Genomic DNA, 22,826 nt, shown 5'->3' on the forward strand with positions numbered 1-22,826 from the left:
TCCACATCGGCTTCTCCTTCTTCTTCGGGCGATGTGTCTCTAGGAGATATCATGGTGCAGCTGTAGCGCATGGATGTTCGCCTCGATACACTCTCTACGAATTGTATCAAGTGAACGTTCGTGTCGGTCGTATTGCACGGCGACAGGCATCTATGGGTGGCTTTGCTCCTGAGGCTACTCCTTCACCACCTTCTCCCGTGGCCTCTGCTTCTGAGGATGAGGATGATGATGGTGATGACGATGATGCTTCAGATGATGTTGATGGAGATGCTAGCTCTGCCGATGAGATGTCTACTTGACACTTTTACCCTTTGTCATTCGTGACAAAAAAGGGGAGTAGTTTTGGTATGAGAGTAGTCCATCTTAGAGGGGGAGTTAATATAGGATCATTTTGTTAGGGGGAGTGTTGATACATTTTGAGGGATGTAGTGAGGATAGTATGTATCTTTTCTTTTCTTTCTTTTTAGATACATTACTCTTGTACATGAGGTCTTGTGACCATTTATATACATTGTACTTATCTGTTTCTTTATATTGATGTATGTTTTTCTTTCACCTACCCCTTCATGTGTTGTTACTTTTCTCTCTTTATATATATGTTTCTTATACTTGTATGCAATCTATTATTTCTGTTTCACACAAAGATACCTTGATGAGTTTTGTTTAAAGTGTTTCAGAAATACAGGTTGTCAAAGTCTACTTGCCATAAACTCTCTTCTTGCAAAGTTTTTCAAGAGTTTGTGTTAGGATAGATTTTATTGTATTCAACAAGTGAATATGAGTTGAGTGATTTATGACTTCTCTTATATGTTCATTTGTTTGTTGTGGTTTTGTCACGGATTGCCAAAGGGGGAGATTGTTAGGACATATGTGTTTCATTTGTTAAGAACATATGTTATGATTTTATGTAATTGGCTTATCCTTTGACAAAACGCACTTTACTCGTATTTTGGTAGATTTAGGATGTTTTAAATACTTCAAGAAACCTTGTTTCAAGATCAAGCATTGAAACTTTCAAGTCTGTTCAAGAAAACAAGTTCAAAGTGAAAAATCATTAAAACTCGACAGCTGCATCTATCGAGCTTAAGGAAGTTGTTCTTCATTCGGTGTGCTCGACACCTTCTCGACAGCTTCTCGACACCTGCTATCTGTCGAGGTTTAAGATTTTCAAAATTTCAATATGATTTTCTTGGGATCTGTGAATGCGTATTTGGGCTTTCTTTTCTCCTAACCCTAGACATATAATAAGATCAGTTTAAGGGCCGTCAAAGTGTTCACAAGTTGCACAAGCTTTGAGCAAACTCTGTTCAAGCAAATTGTGACCGGAGACGAAGTTCTTGCCCTAGTTCATCTCTTTCTCTTGAAGAAGTTGCTATGTATGTGCATCGTAGGGTTTTGTGACCAAAAATCTTCTTAATCTTCATCGTTTGGATGAACTGAAGAACTTTGCAACCAACAACCTTCTTAGTTGGTGATTGAAGTCGCATACTGGGATCCACGTAATTGGTTAGTCACGTATTGGGAGTCGTGCATTTGAAAGGGGAACTGTCACTACAGAACAAGTCCAATTGGGTATTGGGGTAAGGGTTCAACTATAGGTTGGTAAGGTACTGAGATTCCTTTACTTGTAACCGCTTGTTGTGATAATAGTGGAGTTTCGGTAGTGGTAACCTGAAAATCACCCGATGGGATTTTTGCCGTTAGGTTTTCCCCATTCGTAAACAAATCACTGTGTTATTTATTTTCCGTTGCATATTTAGTTTATTGGTGATTTGTTTGTGCTACCACGCGTTTGCATGATAAATTGATTAATTAATAACTTGGCTAATTAATTAATTAATTTCACAAGGGGTCATTCAGTTTGTGGCCTATCATATTGAAACATGTAAGATCGCAGACATTTATAAAAGTCTAGGACCATCATGTCTTAAATTTGTACACTATTTATTTTGTTGTAAAATAATTTACGGAACATTCTTGTAAAATAATTTACGGAACATTCTTTTAGCATTTTACCTAAAAATATTTGGTCAAACCTGAAAATATTTTTTGTTGATCATTAAGTCCTTTGTAAAATACTGTACAATGTTTTATCTTTAAAAACTTGGTAAAATATTTTACAAAAACATGTAATGGCTTTCCTCCCCTATTTGGTGGTGGGGTTGCAAATAAGCCTATGCATGTAACTCTCCTCATGTGCTTTGAAAAAAAGGGGGAAATTGAAGTCGACAATATAAAAAGAGTAATGCTAAGGATACTTATAATTTTACTACATAGTTCAAACTATTGTGTTACTTTAAAATTAAAAAAAAAAAAAAAATGATGTATTACTAATCACCAAAAAACAATTCAAATATTCATTTATGAGGTGTTTAAAGTTTACTAATCACATTCATTGTCATATCAGTTTATAAGGTTTATCTAGTAAAGTTGTAGTTAGACCCTTTTGGATATACACCACTGTCAATTTCTTTAAGTCCCTCTCCCCTCTCCCCTTGTATGTGTATTAAAATAATTAATATTCTCAAAAAAAAAAAAAAAAAGTAAAGTTCTAGTTTATTCTCAATATATATATATATATATATATGTATAAACTTGTAACAACTTTAGCATTTTCCATATAGAAAAGAATCAAAAAGATAGTAGTTGAAGAAAATATTTAATTACTAGAAATGAACAAAATAACCAAATGATAGTAGCATTGGAATCATTCCAATAAAAAGAAAATTTTTACCCTCTTTTTATTGCATTTCAATGTAATATTGGACTAGTATGTTGGGTGGGATTTAAACAAATTGTGCCGATCCGCAGATTTATAGAATGTTGTCAACTTGTCATTAGAAGAGAGTTATTATTATTATTGATGATGATGCAAGAAAATCAGTAGGTTGAATGCTCCAGGCTACAACGACAATTTAATGACCTTAAGAGAAAGAAAAGATCTGTCATGGGTGACTAGGGTGAACTGGCCAAGGATTCTCTGACGATTAAGTCAAGTTTTTCTCTAGAACACAAGGATAGTGAGTAGGTTAACGTACCTTGGGTTGATGGAGTTAGATCCCTTTTATAGAGAGTTTTTAGTGGGTCTACTTGTTTGGATCCACTACCATCATGGGGGATGTGTGGGATTAGTGGAGAGAATGGAGCGGATTTCAGGGAATCCTCCCCACATTCCAAAATAATAGAACGTGGTCCGATTGTTTAATGTTTGTAGGAAATCCTCTGAAATTGACTAAGTGTCTTTTGGTCATCCATTTTTGTGACATGGATGACTAGATTATCTTGGATGATCATAACGCTTGAGGACGGAGCCTATTCATTACACACGGTACCTTTTATTTGGCTCCCTTTCTTGTGAACTAATCTAGACGTGATTTGGTCATAGAAGACCATTATGGACAAATGGAACTTGATTCAACCCACCATCAATTATTATTATTGTTGTTGTTGTACGAATCATGAATGAAAGCCCAGCCCAAGTCTATGGCCTACTCCCTAAAGCCGCTTGACCCATCTCAACACTAAATCGAACATTACTGAGCATGTCCCGACTCGAGGAATGGTGCCAAGCTTTACCATGGACAAAAGGTAATGCCTTGGGGTAATTTGCCTCCCGAGCATATTTCGGCATCTAGTGCAAGTTTCGAGGATTTCATCTTAGGAGTATGCAATGGGTCCCATCTGGTCAAGAATATAGAGCAAAGAGGGACCTACCAGCTTAGGGAAGACCACCCCTCATGATGGTGAACTCACTAAAGGAATGCTATGAAAGGGGGAAGAAAAGTTTGAGAAAAGGGGTTGGAAAAAAAAGGGAAGAGAGAAACACAAGAGTAGCAAGTATAGATATATTTTGGGATTAAGGAATCGTATTTGGATTCTAGAAAAAATGGTTGGCTCCATAGTCATCATCTCGACTAGGCTAGGATTAATATAGTTAAGGGCTCAAACCTTTCTTTAACTCCATCAGAAACCCGTAACACCATTTCTTGGGTCTCCCACTGTGGGATAAACCCAACCTAGAATACAAGTAAATTAGGGCCTCAGCCTAAAGCTTTTGTACTATTGGGTTAAGCCACCTCAATTATTATTATTATTAGGACATATGTGGATATTTTTAGAGACATATGTTATGTAAATTGACTAATCTTTTGACAAAACGTACTTTACTTGTAATTGGGTAGATTTAGGATGGGTTTAGTACTTCAAGGAACAAGAGTTCAAGTTTAGTATTAAAGCCATGCAAATCTGTCCAAAAAAAAGGTAAAGAAGTGTTGTTCATTAAAGCTCGACAGATATCTCAACAGATCTATATCCATCAAGGTTTAATGCTGATGCTTGACAGCACCTTCACAGAAGCGTATCTATCGAGAATTATGAAATTCAGATTTCCAGATCTGATTTCACGCATATCCATGTGTATTTGTATAGGGTTTTTTTTCTCACAACCCTAAACATATATAAGGATTATTTTAAGGGCCGTCAAAGGTGATGCAAAGTGATGCAACTCAATGCAATTTGATTGTGCATGCAAATTGTGACTGGAGATAGAATTTGCCCTAGCTTATCATATTCCTTGTAGAAGCTGCTGCATCTTGCGCCAAGGGTTTTGTAACCAATGAGCTTCTTGATCTTTATTGTTGGATGAATTGAAGAACTTTGCAGCCAACATCTTTCTCAAGTTGGTGTGTTAGTCACGTACTTGGATCCGTGCACCAATTGGTTAGTCATGTACTGAGAGTCATGCATTGAAAGAAGAGATTGTCGCTACATTACAAGTCCAATTGGGTATTGGGATAAGGATTCAGCTGTAAGTTGGTATTAGGTACTAGGATTCCTTTTACTTGTAATTGCTTGTATTGATAATAGTAGATTCTCAGGAGTGGTGACCTTAAATTCACTCGGTGGGGTTTTGTCTCAGTGGTTTTCCCCATACATAAACAAATCACCTGTGTCAAATTTATTTTCCACTGTATTTAACTTAGTTGGTGATTTGTTTGTGCTACCATGCTTATTGTATGTAATTGAATCTAATTAATTTCACTTGGCTAAATTAATTGATTAAGTTACCAAAGGGGTCAATACATTCTTAGCCTATCAATAATAATAATAATAATAATAATAATAATAATAATTATTATTATTATTATTATTATTATTCAATAATTACAATGGAAAAGGAGGATTTGAACCTTGAATGCCTTTGTTGAACACTTCATGAGGTGCCAGTTGAGGTGCTAAGAGAGGGTTTAGGGCTTCTTTATTTCTCGCACCTTCTATATATAGTCTTATATATATATATATATATATATATATATATTTTAAATAGATTCATTTTGGCACTAATTCCCTAAGAGCAATGATTAAGGTGCATTAAATGTTATATATATTTCAAAAAGTTAAGTTAAATAGTACACATATATATCCAAAAAATACACACATAAACAGTGAATTTGTGATTGCAAACTATTGAATCATTAACAAGTGTATTTTGTTCTTTGAATAGTGTGCATTACAATTCATAATTGAGCATTTATTAATTTTAAATTTGTGCCCTTAGAACACTTGTTAACAAGACCCTTAATTTGTAATCTTCAAATAAGACAAATATCACATACTTGGGGGAATACAACTTATATAGTGAACAAATGAAGAATAACAATCATAGGATTGTTTAGTGGATGGAAGTACCAAGGTGCATCTGGTGGTATCATATATAAGATTACAGCTGCATTTAGGAGTGATCTTTCCTTCTTCATGCAATATAAGGCAATTGATATGATGTTTGACTATCGAGCCTCTAACAATGTAATAGTAACTTCATTGGTTGAGGATGATTGGTTCTTACTTGATACCAATGATTTTTTTCCTACAAAGAAACCAAGATCTTTGGGTTCTGGTAATGGACTTTCACTATGCAACATCATAACCACAGATGACATGTTAGGCCGATCGTCATGATGTTGTTGCAAACATAAGAAACTAATATGGAGGCAACGTTCAACCTCCAATAGGATGCAAGAGTCCTCTAAGCAAGTATCAATCAATTTCAAAGGCATCTTTTCTTTCCATAATTTCCATGCCTGAAACATTTCAAAATTTACCATAATTATTTGTAACATTATATGAAAAGTAGAGAGTCAAATCTTTTGTGAACTCACTTGTCCAACAAGGTTTAGACTATGATCTTGATGGAAAGACCCTCGATTTTTCTTTTCACTTAATATCTCCAACAACAATATTCCAAAGCTAAAGACATCAGATTTTACTGAAAATAAGCCATCAATTGCATATTCGGGTGCCATATACCCACTGCAAAACATCATTAAGAATAAAACTTTTTTATTGGAAAAACAAAGTGTCAATAATAGAACATGTAAAGAATACTTACTATGTTCCAACCACTCTATTTGTATTTCCTTCAATTTGATCTCCACCAAAGATTCTTGCCATGCCGAAGTCAGAAATTTTTGGGTTCATCTTACTATCTAGTAAAATATTACTTGCTTTGAGATCTCTATGTATAATCCTCAAACTAGAATCTTCATGAAGATAGAGAAGCCCCCGAGCAATCCCACAAATAATGTCGAAGCGCATAGACCAACCTAAAACATTAGCTCTCCTTTGATCTGGATGTTTCTCATTTATATTAATACTAGTCCAACTTGAACAATAAAAAAAGAATTTGAAATTTATTTAAATAAAAAAAATTTCATGAGGCTTGGGAAAAATTCAAACCAAAAATGAAGAAGTCCAAGCTTCTGTTGGGCATATATTCATAAATTAGCATTTTCTCCTCTCCTTCAATGCAATATCCCAAAAGCCTAACAAGATTTCGGTGTTGCAATTTGGCAATCAATAAAACCTCATTTTTAAACTCACTCAATCCTTGTCTAGAACTCCGAGAAAGCCTTTTTACAGCAATTTCTTTTTCGTTTGTTAGTGTGCCCTAAAAATTCACATTTGTTAATAGATTATATTAATATTGAATATGATAATCACTACTTCTTTTAGGCCTCTTTAAAAGAATTTTATAGTGTTACCTTATATACAGGTCCAAAGCCACCCTCATCGAGCTTGTTATTGCTTGAAAAGTTGTTAGTCGCATCAATTATGGTAGCCAGGCTAAAGAATGGGAGCTCTAAGTCTTCACTTTGGCCTTCGATGTGTTGGTCTATCATCTCATTGTTCATCATTTTCTCTGCTGAGAGTAAGATTGGTTCACATTATACATAAGAAATTAAAACATTGCATTTCTAACTTAACAAAACAAAGCAACGAGGTCCTTGATCATAAATAAGACACAACAAAGCCTCATAACCAAGTGAGAAAAACTCTCTCACCAAAAACATATACCAATCCGCAAATACAAATTACCATAGAGATGTCTCATCTTTTTATTAATTGTGGCACTCTTCAACTAATTCAAAGTCTCTTGACATGTTGGGTACCCTTGGGCCAAAGCCACATAACTCTTTGTTGTATTGTCCATTTATAAGGCTCTATTACTTATTTCTTACTTATTGCTTAGTAGACAAGGTATACATTACTCAATGCATAAGAAAAAAAATTTCTGAGTAGATAAGTGGGGGCATGAGTGGGGGTAGCGTTACGTGTTGGCCAGGGGGTTGATTTTTTGACTCCCCTAAAATAAATATTTGAACACCCTGACCATAAATTTTATTTAAATCTAGTTAAAATAAACTTGAATATGATCATTTTAATGCTATTTTCACAATAATTTCACAATAAAGGGTAAGTGACAAGTTGTAACTAGTTTTAATTTTGACCCACAATTGACATCACTTTTTTACCTTTCTTTTTCCCTAATATATCACTTTTTTTTACCTAACTTTAACAACTTGTCACCTATATTTTGTTGTGAAATTTTTGTGCAAGTGTTGTGCCAACAACACTACTCTTAAAATATTTAATTTTATAATAAAGAAAAAAATGTTTCAAATTTTTGCTCATTTGTTAAAAATAAATAAATGAATAAACCTTCTATCTAGGACTCTAGCTTACTTTTCCGTTGACTACAAAATGAAGTTGTTTTTCCTTGCACTTTTCTTTTTCATTAGCAAAAAATTACACTATCGTTCCAACCAACTGATCTATATTTATATCTGTGATTTCTTTCTTCATTCTCTATTTCTCTCTTTCTCCAATCTATGTCTTCTTAGTCTTTATCTTTGTTTGATCAAGTAGTTTTCTTAGCTTTTATCTCTGTTTGCTCCAATTCTAAGAGACTGACCATGTGTATGGTTAAAAAACCGTACACTTCAAAAGCAAAAATTTATATCAGTTTTTTATTTTTTTCTTAGTTCACATTTACTCCTAGTCCCACTCCTAGGTTTGTTATTATTCTTCATTAGCATATGTTTTTATTTAATTAATATTACATATAAGTATAATAAGTTATTATGCATTCAATGGTTGTTGTCTTACTGATCTTTAAACTATTAGTAAATTTTTTAGACTATTACATGATATAGTTGTATTGTGTACTGAATTTTATTTATTTTAGATTATTGTATGTAAGGTTGAATTTATTCAACCATCTAATTGGCTTTATTCCGTGCCAAATTTGCTTGTAATTCAGCATTTAGTAACCCTGTATTTAGGTGGGATTGTTGTAAGGGTAGTGAGTGAGATAGAGTGAAGTTTGCTCAAGAGTGTGCAAGAAAATAGAGTGTCGCGGCTGGGACTCGCGGGTGGACTCGCGGCTTCAACCCGCCAGAAGATGCACACGTGCCAAGCATGCTGGAAGATGAACAGTCATGCTAGCTGGAGCACTACAGGACAACTGGCCATACGGTTAACTCGCGACTGGATCTCGCGACTTGGTCAAGCCGCGAGGTCAAGCCGCGAGCCACCCCTGTTTTGGAAAAACCTGACGTTTCGCATTCCTCTTCACTCCAGTATAAATACCCTTTTAACCCACGATTGAAAGAGAGCTTCCAGAGAGAATTTTGAGAGAGAAACCCTAAAGAAAAACCAGATTGTTTCACCCACAATCTCTACCTTAGAGTCTCATCAAATTCCCTCACTCTCTTCCTCTCCATTGTCAAATCCTTGAGAGGCATTATACCAAACCTGGTTCTCACCATTATCATCTCTGTGAGACAGACGTTTGAAGTTCTGGGAAGCAGTTAGGAAGGAGCCAATCTTCATTGGTTGATGCTACGGTGTAGTAGCGGAATCCGGAAAGCTAGAAAAGAAAAAGGTTCGGCGCAACCTCGTTGGAGCAAGAAGCTTGGAGGGCTTAGGTGCATTGGGTAGATTAGGCTTGGAGGGTCTATTGCTGTCCTTGTATCCCAACTGTATTTTCTAGTGGATTGATTACCGCTTGGAGGGCGGCGGAGAGGTTTTTCGCCGAGGTCTTCGGTTTCCTCTTCGATAACACATCTGGTGTTATCTCTGTGTTTGCATCTTCCTTCCTCTCTATCTCTGCCTTTACTTTATCTGCTGTGGTTTATTTTGTTATGGCTTAGATAGTTGTTTAACCTATTCCATATTATAGCATATGTTAAGTTTCCGCACACTAGTTGTTTAACATATTGCTTGTGTTGATTAAGTTGGTTTTTGGGGGTCTAAACGTTCAAAAGTGTTTTTGTACACGTTTTTGAACTTTCAATTGGTATCAGAGCGGGTACACAGCTGTTTGGTTTCATTACCATTGTGTGATCCTTGACTCCCTTTTTGAGATGGATAGGTCTCCATCCCTTAATGCACCTCCATATTTTGATGGAAGTAATTATGCATTTTGGAAGGTTCGTATGAGAGCTTTTTTATGCTCTATTGATGAATCCGTGTGGGATGCTGTTGAGATTGGTTGGACCAAACCTGAGGCAGCCAAATCCACATGGGATAAGGCAGCACTTGCTGCATCTAATGCTAACAGTAAAGCACTAAATGCTATTTTCTGTGGTGTGTCTCCAGATGAATTTCACAGGATTTCTCACATTACCATTGCCAAAGATGCATGGGAGATTCTGGAAACAACTTATTAAGGCACGAAGAAAGTGAAAGATACCAAGTTACAAATGCTAACCACTCGGTTTGAGGAGCTCAAGATGAGTGAGGATGAGTCTTTCGACTCTTTCTATGGGAAGTTAAATGAAGTGGTTGTCAGTAAATTTAACTTGGGGGAGAAGATGGAGGACTCAAAGATTGTAAGGAAGATCCTTCGATCATTGCCGGAAAGCTTCCGTGCTAAAGTGACAGCCATTGAAGAGAGCAAGGATCTTGACGACATCAAGGTACAGGAGCTGGTTGGTTCACTACAGACTTATGAGATGTCGCTGCCAAATCAACGGAAGAGCAAATCCCTTGCTCTAAAGACCGTTAATGAGAAGGTGGAAGATCAAGGCTCATCGGGAGAAGATATGATGGACAAGGATGTAGCATATCTTGTTAAAAATTTCAGAAAGTTTTTGAAATTCAAAAACAATGGAAAATTTGATGATAAGAGAAAATTCCAAAATTCTGGAAGGGAGAAGAGGGATTTCAAAAGGAAAGATGGAAAAGAATCCCAATCCACACAAGGTGTCACTTGTTTTGAATGCAACGGGCATGGACACTTCAAGAAGGAATGTCCTAATTATTTGAAATCGAAAGGCAAGGTGTATGCCACGACCTTGAGTGATTCAGACTCGTCCGACTCAGAATCTGAAGAGAGCTGTGATGGAGAAGGGAACTATTCAGCTTTCATGACTATTGCTCATGTTGAGTCTTCGGATGAGTTGAGTTTGCTTGTACAAGACCTTGGAGAACATAGTGATGATGAATCACTAGGAATTGTTGAAGAATCGGAAGCTGAAGAAGAAGAAAGCATAGCAACTCTTCAAGAAATTACAACTCACTCTTGGAGAAGTCGGGTGAATACACAAGGGTAGCCAAGGCTGCTGTGAGAAAGATGAAGAAGGCTGAGGAGGACTACAAAAGTCTCCTAATCCGGTATAGGGAGGCCAAATGCGAGATTGAAACTCTGAATGGTGAGCTGTCCGAAGCTTACACTAAAGTGAGATTTCTTGAGAATGAGGTTGTTCAAGCAAATGTAAAAATAGAAAGGGTCACCACCAAGAAGCTAGACGATGTTATATCTTCTCAAAAGAGCTTCTCAGACAAATCCGGACTGGGATATACCGGAGGAAGTAGTTCAACTGGAAATGTCACCAAAGAAGTGAAGTTTGTCAAAGCCAAAGATCCAGTTGTAGCTGACCCTACTGGTGTGAAGCTCGAGGTGGAGGAGAAGAAGAATGTGGTGGACCAACAGATGCTGAATCATCGTAATCAGTATGTGGGCAGGTCTGAATCTCGTGCCAAGTCACGTCCTCGACCACAAAGAGGTCCTAGAGGAATGTATGTGTGCCATTATTGCGGACTTCAAGGGCACACTCGACCAAATTGCCAAAAGCTGAGAGCAAAGAACAGTGCTACTCCTCAAAGGTCAGGAGGACCAAGAATTGATAGGAGAACTTGGGCAGGGGATCAACCTAGAGAGCAAAATGGAGATCCCGGAATGATGAACGTGATGAAGATGATTGGTGCATTCACCAACTGCTTGGAAAGCTTCTCACGAAGGTTTGAAAGCCCTAACTCCCGTACCCAATCCTTTAAGGAAATCACCCCAAACGCAAGTGACGTGTGGGTGAAAAGGGGTACTCATGCATAAGCATTACAACATGTCCATGCATTAATACTTCCTATGCTTTGTGACTATGTTTGTTTGGTATGCTTGTTGTTTTTGATTTTGGTTGTTTGCTTGTCTTCTTGTGAATATTTCTTAATTGTGTTTTATCAATCTTTTTGTTTCTTGAGTCAAAAATCCAAAAATTACATAAAAAATTTGAAAATCAAAAAGCTTGATTGACTGTGTTGAGTTGTGTCTTAAAACTCGTTTTGCCTTGTACCTTTGTGCTAATGGCTTTGTGCATTTTCGAGCATTGCTTGTTTTCATGCACTCATATCACTATGGGAAAAATCTTGAAATCTATGTGATTGTTGTAAATAGATCTTCAAACTTGTCATGAATGATTAGTGAATGGTTATGTTGATCTTGAGACATGCATAGACTTGTGTCTATATATCTTCCCACTTTTTATTTTTTTGCTAAAAAGAGCTCACCAAATGTAAATCTCCAAATGAAAAGAGATATTGAGCTGTAAAAGCCTGTCGCACATTCTAGTATTTGACTAGGAAAAAGGGTAAGCGACCTTATATTAAAAGTGAAATTTCATTCAAAAGGGCCAAAGGCCTGTTCTTCAAAGAGAAATGTTATATATCCCTCTCACAATGAGAGATGATTGCCTCAAAAGATCAAATGTTTTGGCTGAAAGTGGAGTCAAATGAAAAACTCCAAGTTATGATTATCAAGTTATGTGGGAGGTCATATATTCATATTTCTATAATTGAGATTGGTCACATGATCTAGTGCTAATTGTGTATGCCTTGGTTGAATTGATCATTGAAGCTTCACATTAGACAAAGGACTATCTCATTGTTGATATCCACACACAACACACAAGTTTATGTTCAATAAATACCATATTCATTTGTGTGATTGTACTTGATAAAATGTGTTTTCACATGCTCAATCTTTGTTAATTCAAGCACAAAAAGATTTTTGAGTATTTTAAGTGTTTTTGGAAAGTGTTTTGTTGGAAAAATCTGAAAATTTCAAAAATACAGTTTTGCCCTGTTTTGGCGGCTCAGTCGCGGGTATGTCAAGTCGTGAGACTCAGTCGCATCTTCGCTGGTCAGTTTTGGCGACTTGTTCGCGAGTAGAAGGTCCAGTCGCGAGATTCACTCAGAGATTTTCGCGACTCAGCTCGCGACTCACTCGCGGGTAGACCTTCCAGTCGCGAAAAACACTTAGAAAAATTTTTCAAAATTTTGCTCTTGAGTGCTTTGGCGGCTTGAGCTGGCGACTGTGTGGCGACTTAATCCAGTCGCGAAAATCGCGTGTTTTGCAGAAACAGGAGCAGTTTTTTTAAACTTTTTCAGTTTTTCCCTCCAATTTTTGTGACTGTTCATCTTCTCTCTAAACACTCTCCCTCCCAAACACTCCGTGCTCCCTTTTCCAATCTCTTGTGTTGCACTCTTGTAGCTCAAAATCGTCAAGTTACAGGTATGGGTTTTCTGTTTTACCCTCTTTTCTTCATGATTTTGTGCTTTTACCCTTGATTTTTCGCATTTGATTGTGTTTTTGAAATGGGTTTGTGTTTTGGTCTCTGCTCCTTGTTCTTGCTTAGCGTGTGGTTGCTGTTGCTATAGTTTGTGTTAAATGATTGTCATATGATTATTGATCTTCATCTTGTGCTTATCTAAGTGTTTATTTTATTTCAATCTGATCTTTGAGCTGTTGAGTGATTTCTATTGGTTCGTTCTGAGGTTGTGAGTTTTACTGTGCTAGATTTGCATGTTCTAGTGTGTCTATCTGTGGGTAGCTTCTGTTTGGATCAATATATTGTTTGAGTGTCATATCATTTTTCCATTATCTGCCTCAATGTCATTTATCTGCCTTCAGGATAGTTTCACCATGTTGTTCATGTGTTTCCTATCCTAGGCTTGGTTTATCCATATGTTTGAACTAAATAGCTTGCTGTTTAAGTTTTTGAAGTTCATTTGTTTGGTTGATATCTCTCTCTGTTTACTACATGGTTCTGACTGGTTCTGCACATATATTGCTATATGTTGTTGTGGCCTTTTCTGATTGTTCACAGATGGCTCCCTCACCTCAGAAGAAGAAATCTACTGCAAAGAAGGCTGACAAGAGATTAAAGATGGATTCTAGATTGTTTAGGTCTGTTCACCACTTTGAGAGATACAAGGATAACTTCTTGAATGCAGGAATCATTCAAGAGAGATTTGTGGATTTGGAGGACTTAAGGCAAACTTTTATTCCCAGTTGTTTTGAAGGAAGAGGATGGGAAAAGCTTTTGGGTGGTTTCCCTGTTGTGTGTGAACCCTTAATTAGGGAATTTTACTCAAATGCTGTGATAAAGGATAATGAATTGAGTTGCTGGGTGAGGGGTAAAGAATTTGTCTTGGATGCTCATGTCATAGATGATGCATTAGGGCTTGAAGGATTAGATGATGAAGAATTTATCAATTACAAGGATAGGAGTGTGTCTATTGAAACAATTCAACAAAGGATAGGTGGGCAGAGAGAAGGGAAATGTTTGAATACCACTGCCTTTCCAGTGGACATGAGGTGCCTTACCATAATCATGATGTTTAACCTCTATCCCATTAGGAAATTGACTACAATCAACTGTGCTAGAGCAGTCTTTCTGATGGATCTCAAAGAAAAGAACTTCATAGACATAAGTTCCCACATTTATGACACCATTGTGGATGAGACTAGAACAACCTCTAGGCCTAAATTGATCTTTCCAAGTTTGCTAATGAGGATTTTTAGGAGTAAAGGAGTTCCAATCCCTCAAGACATCAGTCCCATGTCTACACCCTCTGCAATCAACAAGCTTACCTGCAAAAGGATAAGTGTTAGGCTTCCAGGAGAAGAAGATGAAGGTGATGAAGGAGAGGCTGCTCCAATGGAGGCTGAAGCAGAAGCAGCTGGACTTGCATCAACTTCAACACCTAGGAGAAGTGGCAAAAGACACAGAGCTTCAACCTCTGCAGACACACCTCCAGATGCTTTCCAGATCATTCTGGAAAGGCTTGATGGGATCAGGGCAGTCCAAACTGAGCATTCTGATAGGATGAGAGCCATGCAAGACCAGATTGATGTCCTGGCTGCTACACTTGACAGCTTCACAACTCAGCATGACCAGTGACCCTTTGGCCATTCCATGTCAAAAAGGGGGAGAAGTTCATTGATAATTCAGAAGCAGAAAAGCAGCTCTTAAGGGGGAGTAATTAGTTGAGGGGGAGTAATGTGTTTATGTTTATGTTTTGAGTACTTGTAGTGGTTCTTATGGGTTTGATACATTGTGTTTTGGTGTATAGCTGTTTCTAACTCTTTTCATATACTCTTGGTTTAAACTTGAATATATGTTTGATGATGTTATTCAGGTATTTGTTGGTTTGTACCCATGTGCTTTTGTAAGCTTTCAGGGTTATTGTTTTATGCATAGTTTGTAGGCTTTATGGTATGTACCATGCTTAAGTGCAGCCTTTATGCTATGTTGAAATCAGTACTTAATCTAAATGTTCTGCATTTTGGTCTATGTACTGTCACTCTTGTGCCCTTGTAGGATTGTTCCTAGATGCATATGCCATGTGAGCTATGCATTGGTTGAGTGTTGAACATACAAGTGTCTTGCCTTGTGCTTGTTAACTTGTATGTCCTTGGGTTCATTCCAAGTGTGAATGAGCACTGTGATCACTACCTTGTGGTGTTCACTTGGTTGATCAAGCCATGGTTTGTTTATTAACTCCATTTTTGCTTGATCTCATATTGCCTGTTTCATATGCATTTATAATTTTCTACTTACAATGATCATGGTGTATTGTTGTGTTTCAGGAGTTTATGTTCATATGATTCAAGTGCTTCACAGCTTCTAGAGTTAGGTGTGAGTGAGTTTTGATCAACTGTTCCCAACTCACATGTTAAGTCTAGAGTCTGTTTTAGGGTTTTGTCACGGAATAGCCGAAGGGGGAGATTGTAAGGTTGAATTTATTCAACCATCTAATTGGCTTTATTCTGTGCCAAATTTGCTTGTAATTCAGCATTTAGTAACCCTGTATTTAGGTGGGATTGTTGTAAGGGCAGTGAGTGAGATAGAGTGAAGTTTGCTCAAGAGTGTGCAAGAAAACAGAGTGTCGCGGCTGGGACTCGCGGGTGGACTCGCGGCTTCAACCCGCCAGAAGATGCACACGTGCCAAGCATGCTGGAAGATGAACAGTCATGCTAGCTGGAGCACTACAGGACAAAACAGGACAACTGGCCATACGGTTAACTCGCGACTGGATCTCGCGACTTGGTCAAGCCGCAAGGTCAAGCCGCGAGCCACCCCTGTTTTGGAAAAACCTGACGTTTCGCATTCCTCTTCACTCCAGTATAAATACCCTTTTAACCCACGATTGAAAGAGAGCTTCCAGAGAGAATTTTGAGAGAGAAACCCTAAAGAAAAACCAGATTGTTTCACCCACAATCTCTACCTTAGAGTCTCATCAAATTCCCTCACTCTCTTCCTCTCCATTGTCAAATCCTTGAGAGGCATTATACCAAACCTGGTTCTCACCATTATCATCTCTGTGAGACAGACGTTTGGAGTTCTGGGAAGCAGTTAGGAAGGAGCCAATCTTCATTGGTTGATGCTACGGTGTAGTAGTGGAATCCGGAAAGCTAGAAAAGAAAAAGGTTCAACGCAACCTCGTTGGAGCAAGAAGCTTGGAGGGCTTAGGTGCATTGGGTAGATTAGGCTTGGAGGGTCTATTGCTGTCCTTGTATCCCAACTGTATTTTCTAGTGGATTGATTACCGCTTGGAGGGCGGCGGAGAGGTTTTTCGCCGAGGTCTTCGATTTCCTCTTCGATAACACATCTGGTGTTATCTCTGTGTTTGCATCTTCCTTCCTCTCTATCTCTGCCTTTACTTTATCTGCTGTGGTTTATTTTGTTATGGCTTAGATAGTTGTTTAACCTATTCCATATTATAGCATATGTTAAGTTTCCGCACACTAGTTGTTTAACATATTGTTTGTGTTGATTAAGTTGGTTTTTGGAGGTCTAAACGTTCAAAAGTGTTTTTGTACACGTTTTTGAACTTTCATTGTATATAATATGGAAGTTGCATATACAATATATATATATATATATATATATATATATCATTCTATTTTTTTAATCGCTCTTATGACAAATTCCTAACTCCACCACTATTGACCCTCCTAAAAAAAAAAAAATCCTAAAACCATCACTGTAGAAAAGGAATATTTTTCTTGGTGGGAAGGAGTACATCTCCATGCAAAATAAGGAATAGACATACTAGTATTCCATGGATTATTTATTTATTTTTTAAGTTTTTAAGTTTTCACTTTTAAATTTTTGTTTATTCAAAAGTTGAGATTAAAAGTTATTTTTTAACCTCTCAATTTTTAAAACTGGTTATAAAAAAAAAAAAATTACAACCAAAAAAAAAAAAAAAAAAGAGCAAATACTTTTGAGAACCTCACAAATACGGATACCCCTTGCAATACGGCTAAACCAGAAGATTGGTTATGGGGCACAAACCAAACGTATGCAAGGGGCACTTGTCTATATATATATAAAACCGAAACTTTTGAAGCTCCCACAATTTTCCACGTCAGCACAATATTTAAATTAAATTTAAATTAAATTTAAATTTTCACCTCATCACTGTTTTCCTTTTCCAATGCAAATTAGACTTCTAGCTAAATAAGGACACTCTCCCACCGCCTCTACTCTCTCCTATTTAAGAATTGCTTGCGTAGAAAACCTAAGCCCCAAAAACTTATTTTTGCCGCAACACAATTTTCTCCTTAAAACTTATTTTTCTTCAAGATTTTTTTTGAGGGCGGCTCATGCTTCACAATTCACATATTCCACTTATGTATTGGACTCCTCTCCTTCTTCGGTCAATACATCAAGGTTAGGGTTATTAGATTTGTTCAATAAAAATTATAGATTTGTTGCTTTTTCTTATAAGTTTGTTGGTATCATATTATAAATAATATAATTTTCTATCATATATATATATATATATATCAAACTATTCCTCTACTGTCAACTTTTAATCTTCAACAGCAGTCAAGATAATTTACAATGATCTATTTTTATTTATTATGTCAATTGATAAAAAAGTTATTGCAATTTTATGAAGAGTCCTTACTTATTATTGTTCTTTTTTTTTTTTTTTATAATTATTTTTCATGTGAGAGAGAGTCCTTTTACCTTATGTTACCTACTATAGTTGGTACTAGGAAACTAGCACTTTCATATAAAAAGTGAAACTCGGAAATCCTAAGCAAATCAACGTAAAACTCAACAACAAACGTTTAAAAAAAACTATTTTTCATCCCAAAAACAAAGTTAATTAACTTTTTAAAAATCCTACAACCATTCCACAAAAATGTGAAACTCAAAAACCCTAAGCAAATCAAAAGTCTTTGAATTAACATGAAAGTCAACAACAAATGTAAAACCCAAAAATCCAAAAACCCTACACTTACAATCCAAAAACGGTCGCAACATCTTCTTTGTCGCTATTACCTAGCCACCCATGTGTGAGCCACACTAATATTTTTCTATAGTGTAATCATTTATTTATTTATTTTTTATGTTTCAATAATTTCTTAGCTCTAAATCTATTCTTTAATTTTTGGAAGTTTTAACATTTGAATTTTTAGATTAATTTTTCGCATTATTTGAATTTGTATGCCAGATTTCAACGACTATAACTATGAATCATTCTTTTGAAGGTATCTTTCTCTCATATCTCTGTGCTGTGTAGTCATAGTTTTTTTCTTTTTATAATTTGTAGGCTCTAAATCTTCTAATTCTTTTTTTTTTTTCTTTTGAAAGTTTTAAAATTTGTAGCAGATTTCAATAGAAGGTGACCAAATTTTCTCTTATATTTCTCTATTTTGTATCCACATATGTTTTAACATCTGATTTTTTTTTTTTTTCTTTGGCATATGTTTTCAGCAAATTTCAATAGCTTTAGTCATGAATTATTCTTTTGAGAGTAACTCATCTTTCTCTTATATTTCTCTATTGTGTAGTTATATATATATATATATATATATATATATTTGTTTGATTTTTGTAACAATTGAAACTGTCTTGCAAATTTTAACAATTATAGCTATGCATTATTCTTTTGAGGGTAGCTCATCTTTCTTTTATATTTCTCTTTTGTGTAGTCATATATATATATATATATATATATATATATTTGTATTGTTTCAATAATTTATAGGCTCTGAATCATTTGATTCTTTAATTTTATTTGTTGGTATTTTGAAAGTTTTAACATCTACATTTTTGCATTAGTTATTGCAATATCTGAACATGTTTAGCAGATTTCAACGATTTTACCATGAATCATATATTCCTTTGAAGATAACCAATTTTTCTCTTATATTTCTCTTTTGTGTAGTCATATATATATATATATAATTTTTTTTTTGTTTCAAAAATTTCTAGGCAGTGAATCTTTTGATTTTTTTTTTTTTTATATATTTTTTGGCCTTTCAAAAATTTTAATATCTGAAACCAATTGGTAGATTTTTCACAAGATATTACACATTCAAACAATAACTTCTTTATCAAATTGTAACAAAAATTGAAGTGAAACAGGAGAAATTCATGCAATTAATGGTATAGTTTCGTAATCAATTTAAAATTTTATATAATTATTTTAGTCTACCACACAAACAGATAGATTCCCGTGCATAGCACGGGTTTGCGACTAGTTTTCATAATAATAAAATAATTAATCACTTACCAGACACGTGTCACGGAGGAATCCTTATGAAGTGTACAGTTATTGAAGTGAAGAGCGGACGGAACATGTATGAAATTGAAACTACATGGCAGCCATAATGGTTGACCGAGCATCTACGAGTCAACATAAATTTAAATAAAAGTGAACTAATGATCGGTTTAGATTGAAGGGAGGGAGAGAGGGAGAGTAGAGTAGATTTAGCACAAAATTAGTTTATTTTTAACCTACTTTACTCTACTCTACTACACTCTCCTCCACTCCCCATCCTTCCTCCCTCTATTCAAACAGGCCATGAAATCCAGTTGGGTAATTGTCCACCAAACAAAAAAAAAAAAAAAGGGTAATTGTCCAGAAATTCAATGAATGAGTAACAACATAACGACATAGGTTTCCTAGAAAATCGAGTCAAGTATGACCCATAAGTCTTATTATATTTTTTGATACTATTCTTGAGTCTCACTATACTATTTCAGTTAACTTTTATCTTTTTGTACAGTACTTTCAGTAAAAAACTTTCAATTTCAACAAAATAAATAAATCTCAAACAGACTATTAATGGATTGATGCTTTAAAAGCATTAATTTATAATATATTTTCAAAAAAAAAATTTTAAAAAATGAAAATTGTAATTAAATTTTTTTTATGGTATTTTATATTTTTCACAAAAATAATTTCAAAACTTTGTTAAAATAATTTACTAACAATTACCTAAAGGGGGTACAAATGATTCATGTTTGCACAAAACAATTATGTAGAGTTTCTTCCATACAATGGTTTTTTATTTAGATAAGATGAAATGGCAATACATCACAGCTTTTCTTGTTTATCTTCTTATTAACTAGCTGCTCTGCACGTTAATTTCAAGAAGTTCAATTAAACAATCTTGCAATATCTTTTTCTAAGTGGGTCAGCGAAAGTGATATTACCTCTAAAATGTGTCCTCTTGCAAATGCAGTAGGGTCTCAAGAGAATTCCAAAAACTACGGCAAGTGCCATGGAAACCACCGATATCACTATCACCTTCATCTTTCTCTTGTGTTTCAACTCTTCATGGTTGACTTGGCAATAGAAGAGCAAAAATATCTTAGATGCAACTATTGGAACAGACCTTAATCCAATTAAACAGATGTAAACAAATATTTAGGCCCATACGAGTATGGAAGTAAGGAACAAATATTATGGCCTAATCAAAATATATACGAATTGGAGAGCAACAAAGATTATAGGCCCATACCTTGCTCTGCAGGCATTCGAATGTATACATCTTGCCCATTAGCATTCTGCCCGGTAGCTGAAATCAGTCGAATATCAATTAAATCCCCATACCAGATAGCGCAGCCACTTCCCCCATTTCTAATATCTGAGTTTGTATAAGCCATACAGGAACAGTTGTTCAAACATTTGTCTTTGCATTCGATAAGATTCATACTTTCATTCAACCAAGAATACGTGGTATCTGGCATTTTGTACCCGACCAATCTAACAAACCCAATTTTATCTTTATCCTCGCAGCTCAATTGCATACTTCGTACACATCCCTTAGACCACTCTTCTGGGTTCCATGTTTCTAACGACTTAGGCTTGAATCCTTGTACACATTGACAGATGGGTGAGTCACCAATGATACAATTGCCATAAGCACCACATAAATTATATCTGTCACATGTGTCTTTTGGCAAAGTTAAGTACAGGCTCCATATTTTTTTTGCTTCAACCCACACGTAGCGCTCATACAAGTTGAGAGTTGAGTTCAAAACTACTCTTGAGATTACAGACTTTTTAATATTGTGGAATATGAAGTATACCTCATCCTTGTTGGAGATAAAATTGAAGTTGTAAACCTGGTTTTCCTTTAAGTGTATACCAGTGAAACCAATGCCATTCCATGGGCCTGTCCGGAAGTAAATCTCCGAGCCTTTCTTCATGACTATCTCAGGGCAGTTATGAAGTTCAATCCCCCAACTCAGTTCTCCTGGAGACGGATCATCTGGACTCTTCCATGCAGTTAGGCGCCGTTCCAGACCAGTCCTTAAGTCCCATCCAAGCTTCATCCCTGAAAGCCAAGTATCAGAAGGATAATCAAAGCTTTGCCACAAATAGTTTTCTGGGTTTTCTTCATTCTCATCTCTTAATACTAGATTTCCAGAATCTAAAAGCTCTACTATCGGATTCCTGGCTTCTTTTGTTGAATTCACCGACCAAGCAACTGTCCTATTCTTGCTGAGAAGAACAAGACTACCTTCACTGTTTGCCATCAACACTCCAGACAAGTCTGTGATTGGATTGCGCCGGTTTGCTACCCAAACAACCGTTTTAACTGGGATATTGTTGTACCAAATTCCCAAGTAACGGTTAGTGGCGTTACCTGGACTGAAGAAGCCCAAAACAAAGCTTCCATCTTTAGAGACCAATGTTGTGCCGTCACTAAGGGATTGGTTTTGAGTAATGCTGTAACCAGCATCCGACAATACAAAGTAGAAAAATAGCAAACTGGAATTCAAAATTACAAAAGCAAAGATGTCCATTGCTCTCTTTTCTTAGAGCTCTTAACCAACTTGTTAAATTTAGATCCCCATTAAAATGTGTAAAGACTAGAATATCAATGGTCATGCATTGACTCAAACACGTTGTTCTGTCTAGCATTGGCAACACTTTAAAACGGTATAAAATTTAGAATTTTCGAAGAATCCACTGGTATTTTAGAAAATTCTATATTTTGTTATCAGAAAAATTTGCTGTATGGTTATTTTCTTTTGCAGATGTCACATTTTTGGTAGTTTGTCGTGGTCCAATATCTCCTAGTGTGAAAGGTCGAGAAACGAATGGAAAGGTGAGGAAAACAAGGGCAGCTTGGTAAGAAATTTCTAGTAATGTTGTTTAAGTATTGGAGAAATACGTGTAAGCGAAAAAATGTTATGAAAATACATGTTATGGTATTTAAACAACTAAAATTATTGTTTAAACAACTGTACTAAACAGGCCCCAGATCTTTTACATCAATTACAATTTTAAATGTTGTAATTTATAAGGATAATAAAAAATATATATGAAAAATTGTGATTGGTGATGTAAAGTGAAAAAAAAAAAAAGTACAGGGAATATGTATTTTTCAAAAAAAAAAAACCTTTTTTTAGAATGTATTATATATAGTAGAATGTATTATTTAATTTTTTTTTATAGAAAATTACATTTAATAGGATGCTGAAACTTTTTACTAAAAAATAATTATGCTGAATGAAATTTTGTATTCCATTAGAAAAGGTGTAGAATGCATTTTTGGTACGTTTATCTATTTTTTATTTAGATGACTATAAAAACCAAAAATATAATTGTTTCATACATAGAAATTAATTGAGAACCATTAGAGTTTTTATCCATTACATAAAATT

At 35.6% G+C, this 22,826-nt stretch overlaps 1 protein-coding gene across 1 annotated transcript; it reads right to left on the bottom strand.

Annotated features, from left to right (window-relative positions):
• Nucleotides 1–5,628: 5,628 nt before the first annotated feature.
• On the bottom strand, nt 5,629–21,962 carry LOC126695949 (G-type lectin S-receptor-like serine/threonine-protein kinase At4g27290). The gene is made up of 7 exons (XM_050392743.1): nt 20,672–21,962; nt 20,364–20,495; nt 7,041–7,198; nt 6,736–6,946; nt 6,389–6,626; nt 6,159–6,309; nt 5,629–6,080 (listed from the first exon to the last, which is right to left on the bottom strand). The coding sequence occupies exons 1-7, from the start codon at nt 21,960–21,962 to the stop codon at nt 5,787–5,789; spliced, it is 2,475 nt and encodes an 824-aa protein (XP_050248700.1). The 3' UTR covers nt 5,629–5,786.
• Between the last annotated feature and the right edge of the window lie 864 nt (nt 21,963–22,826).

The sequence above is a fragment of the Quercus robur genome, chromosome 8 (genome assembly GCF_932294415.1).
Source record: "Quercus robur chromosome 8, dhQueRobu3.1, whole genome shotgun sequence".
In the NCBI taxonomy this organism is placed as follows: domain Eukaryota; kingdom Viridiplantae; phylum Streptophyta; class Magnoliopsida; order Fagales; family Fagaceae; genus Quercus; species Quercus robur.

Excerpts from the sequence above, each read along its gene's own strand:
- LOC126695949 (XM_050392743.1), bottom strand. The coding sequence starts at position 21,962 with ATGGACATCTTTGCTTTTGTAATTTTGAATTCCAGTTTGCTATTTTTC. Across the intron at positions 20,496-20,671 it reads TCGAATGCCTGCAGAGCAAG|TCAACCATGAAGAGTTGAAA; the intron begins GTATGGGCCTAT and ends TCTATTGCCAAG. Across the intron at positions 6,627-6,735 it reads CTTGGACTTCTTCATTTTTG|ATCAAAGGAGAGCTAATGTT; the intron begins GTTTGAATTTTT and ends AGAAACATCCAG.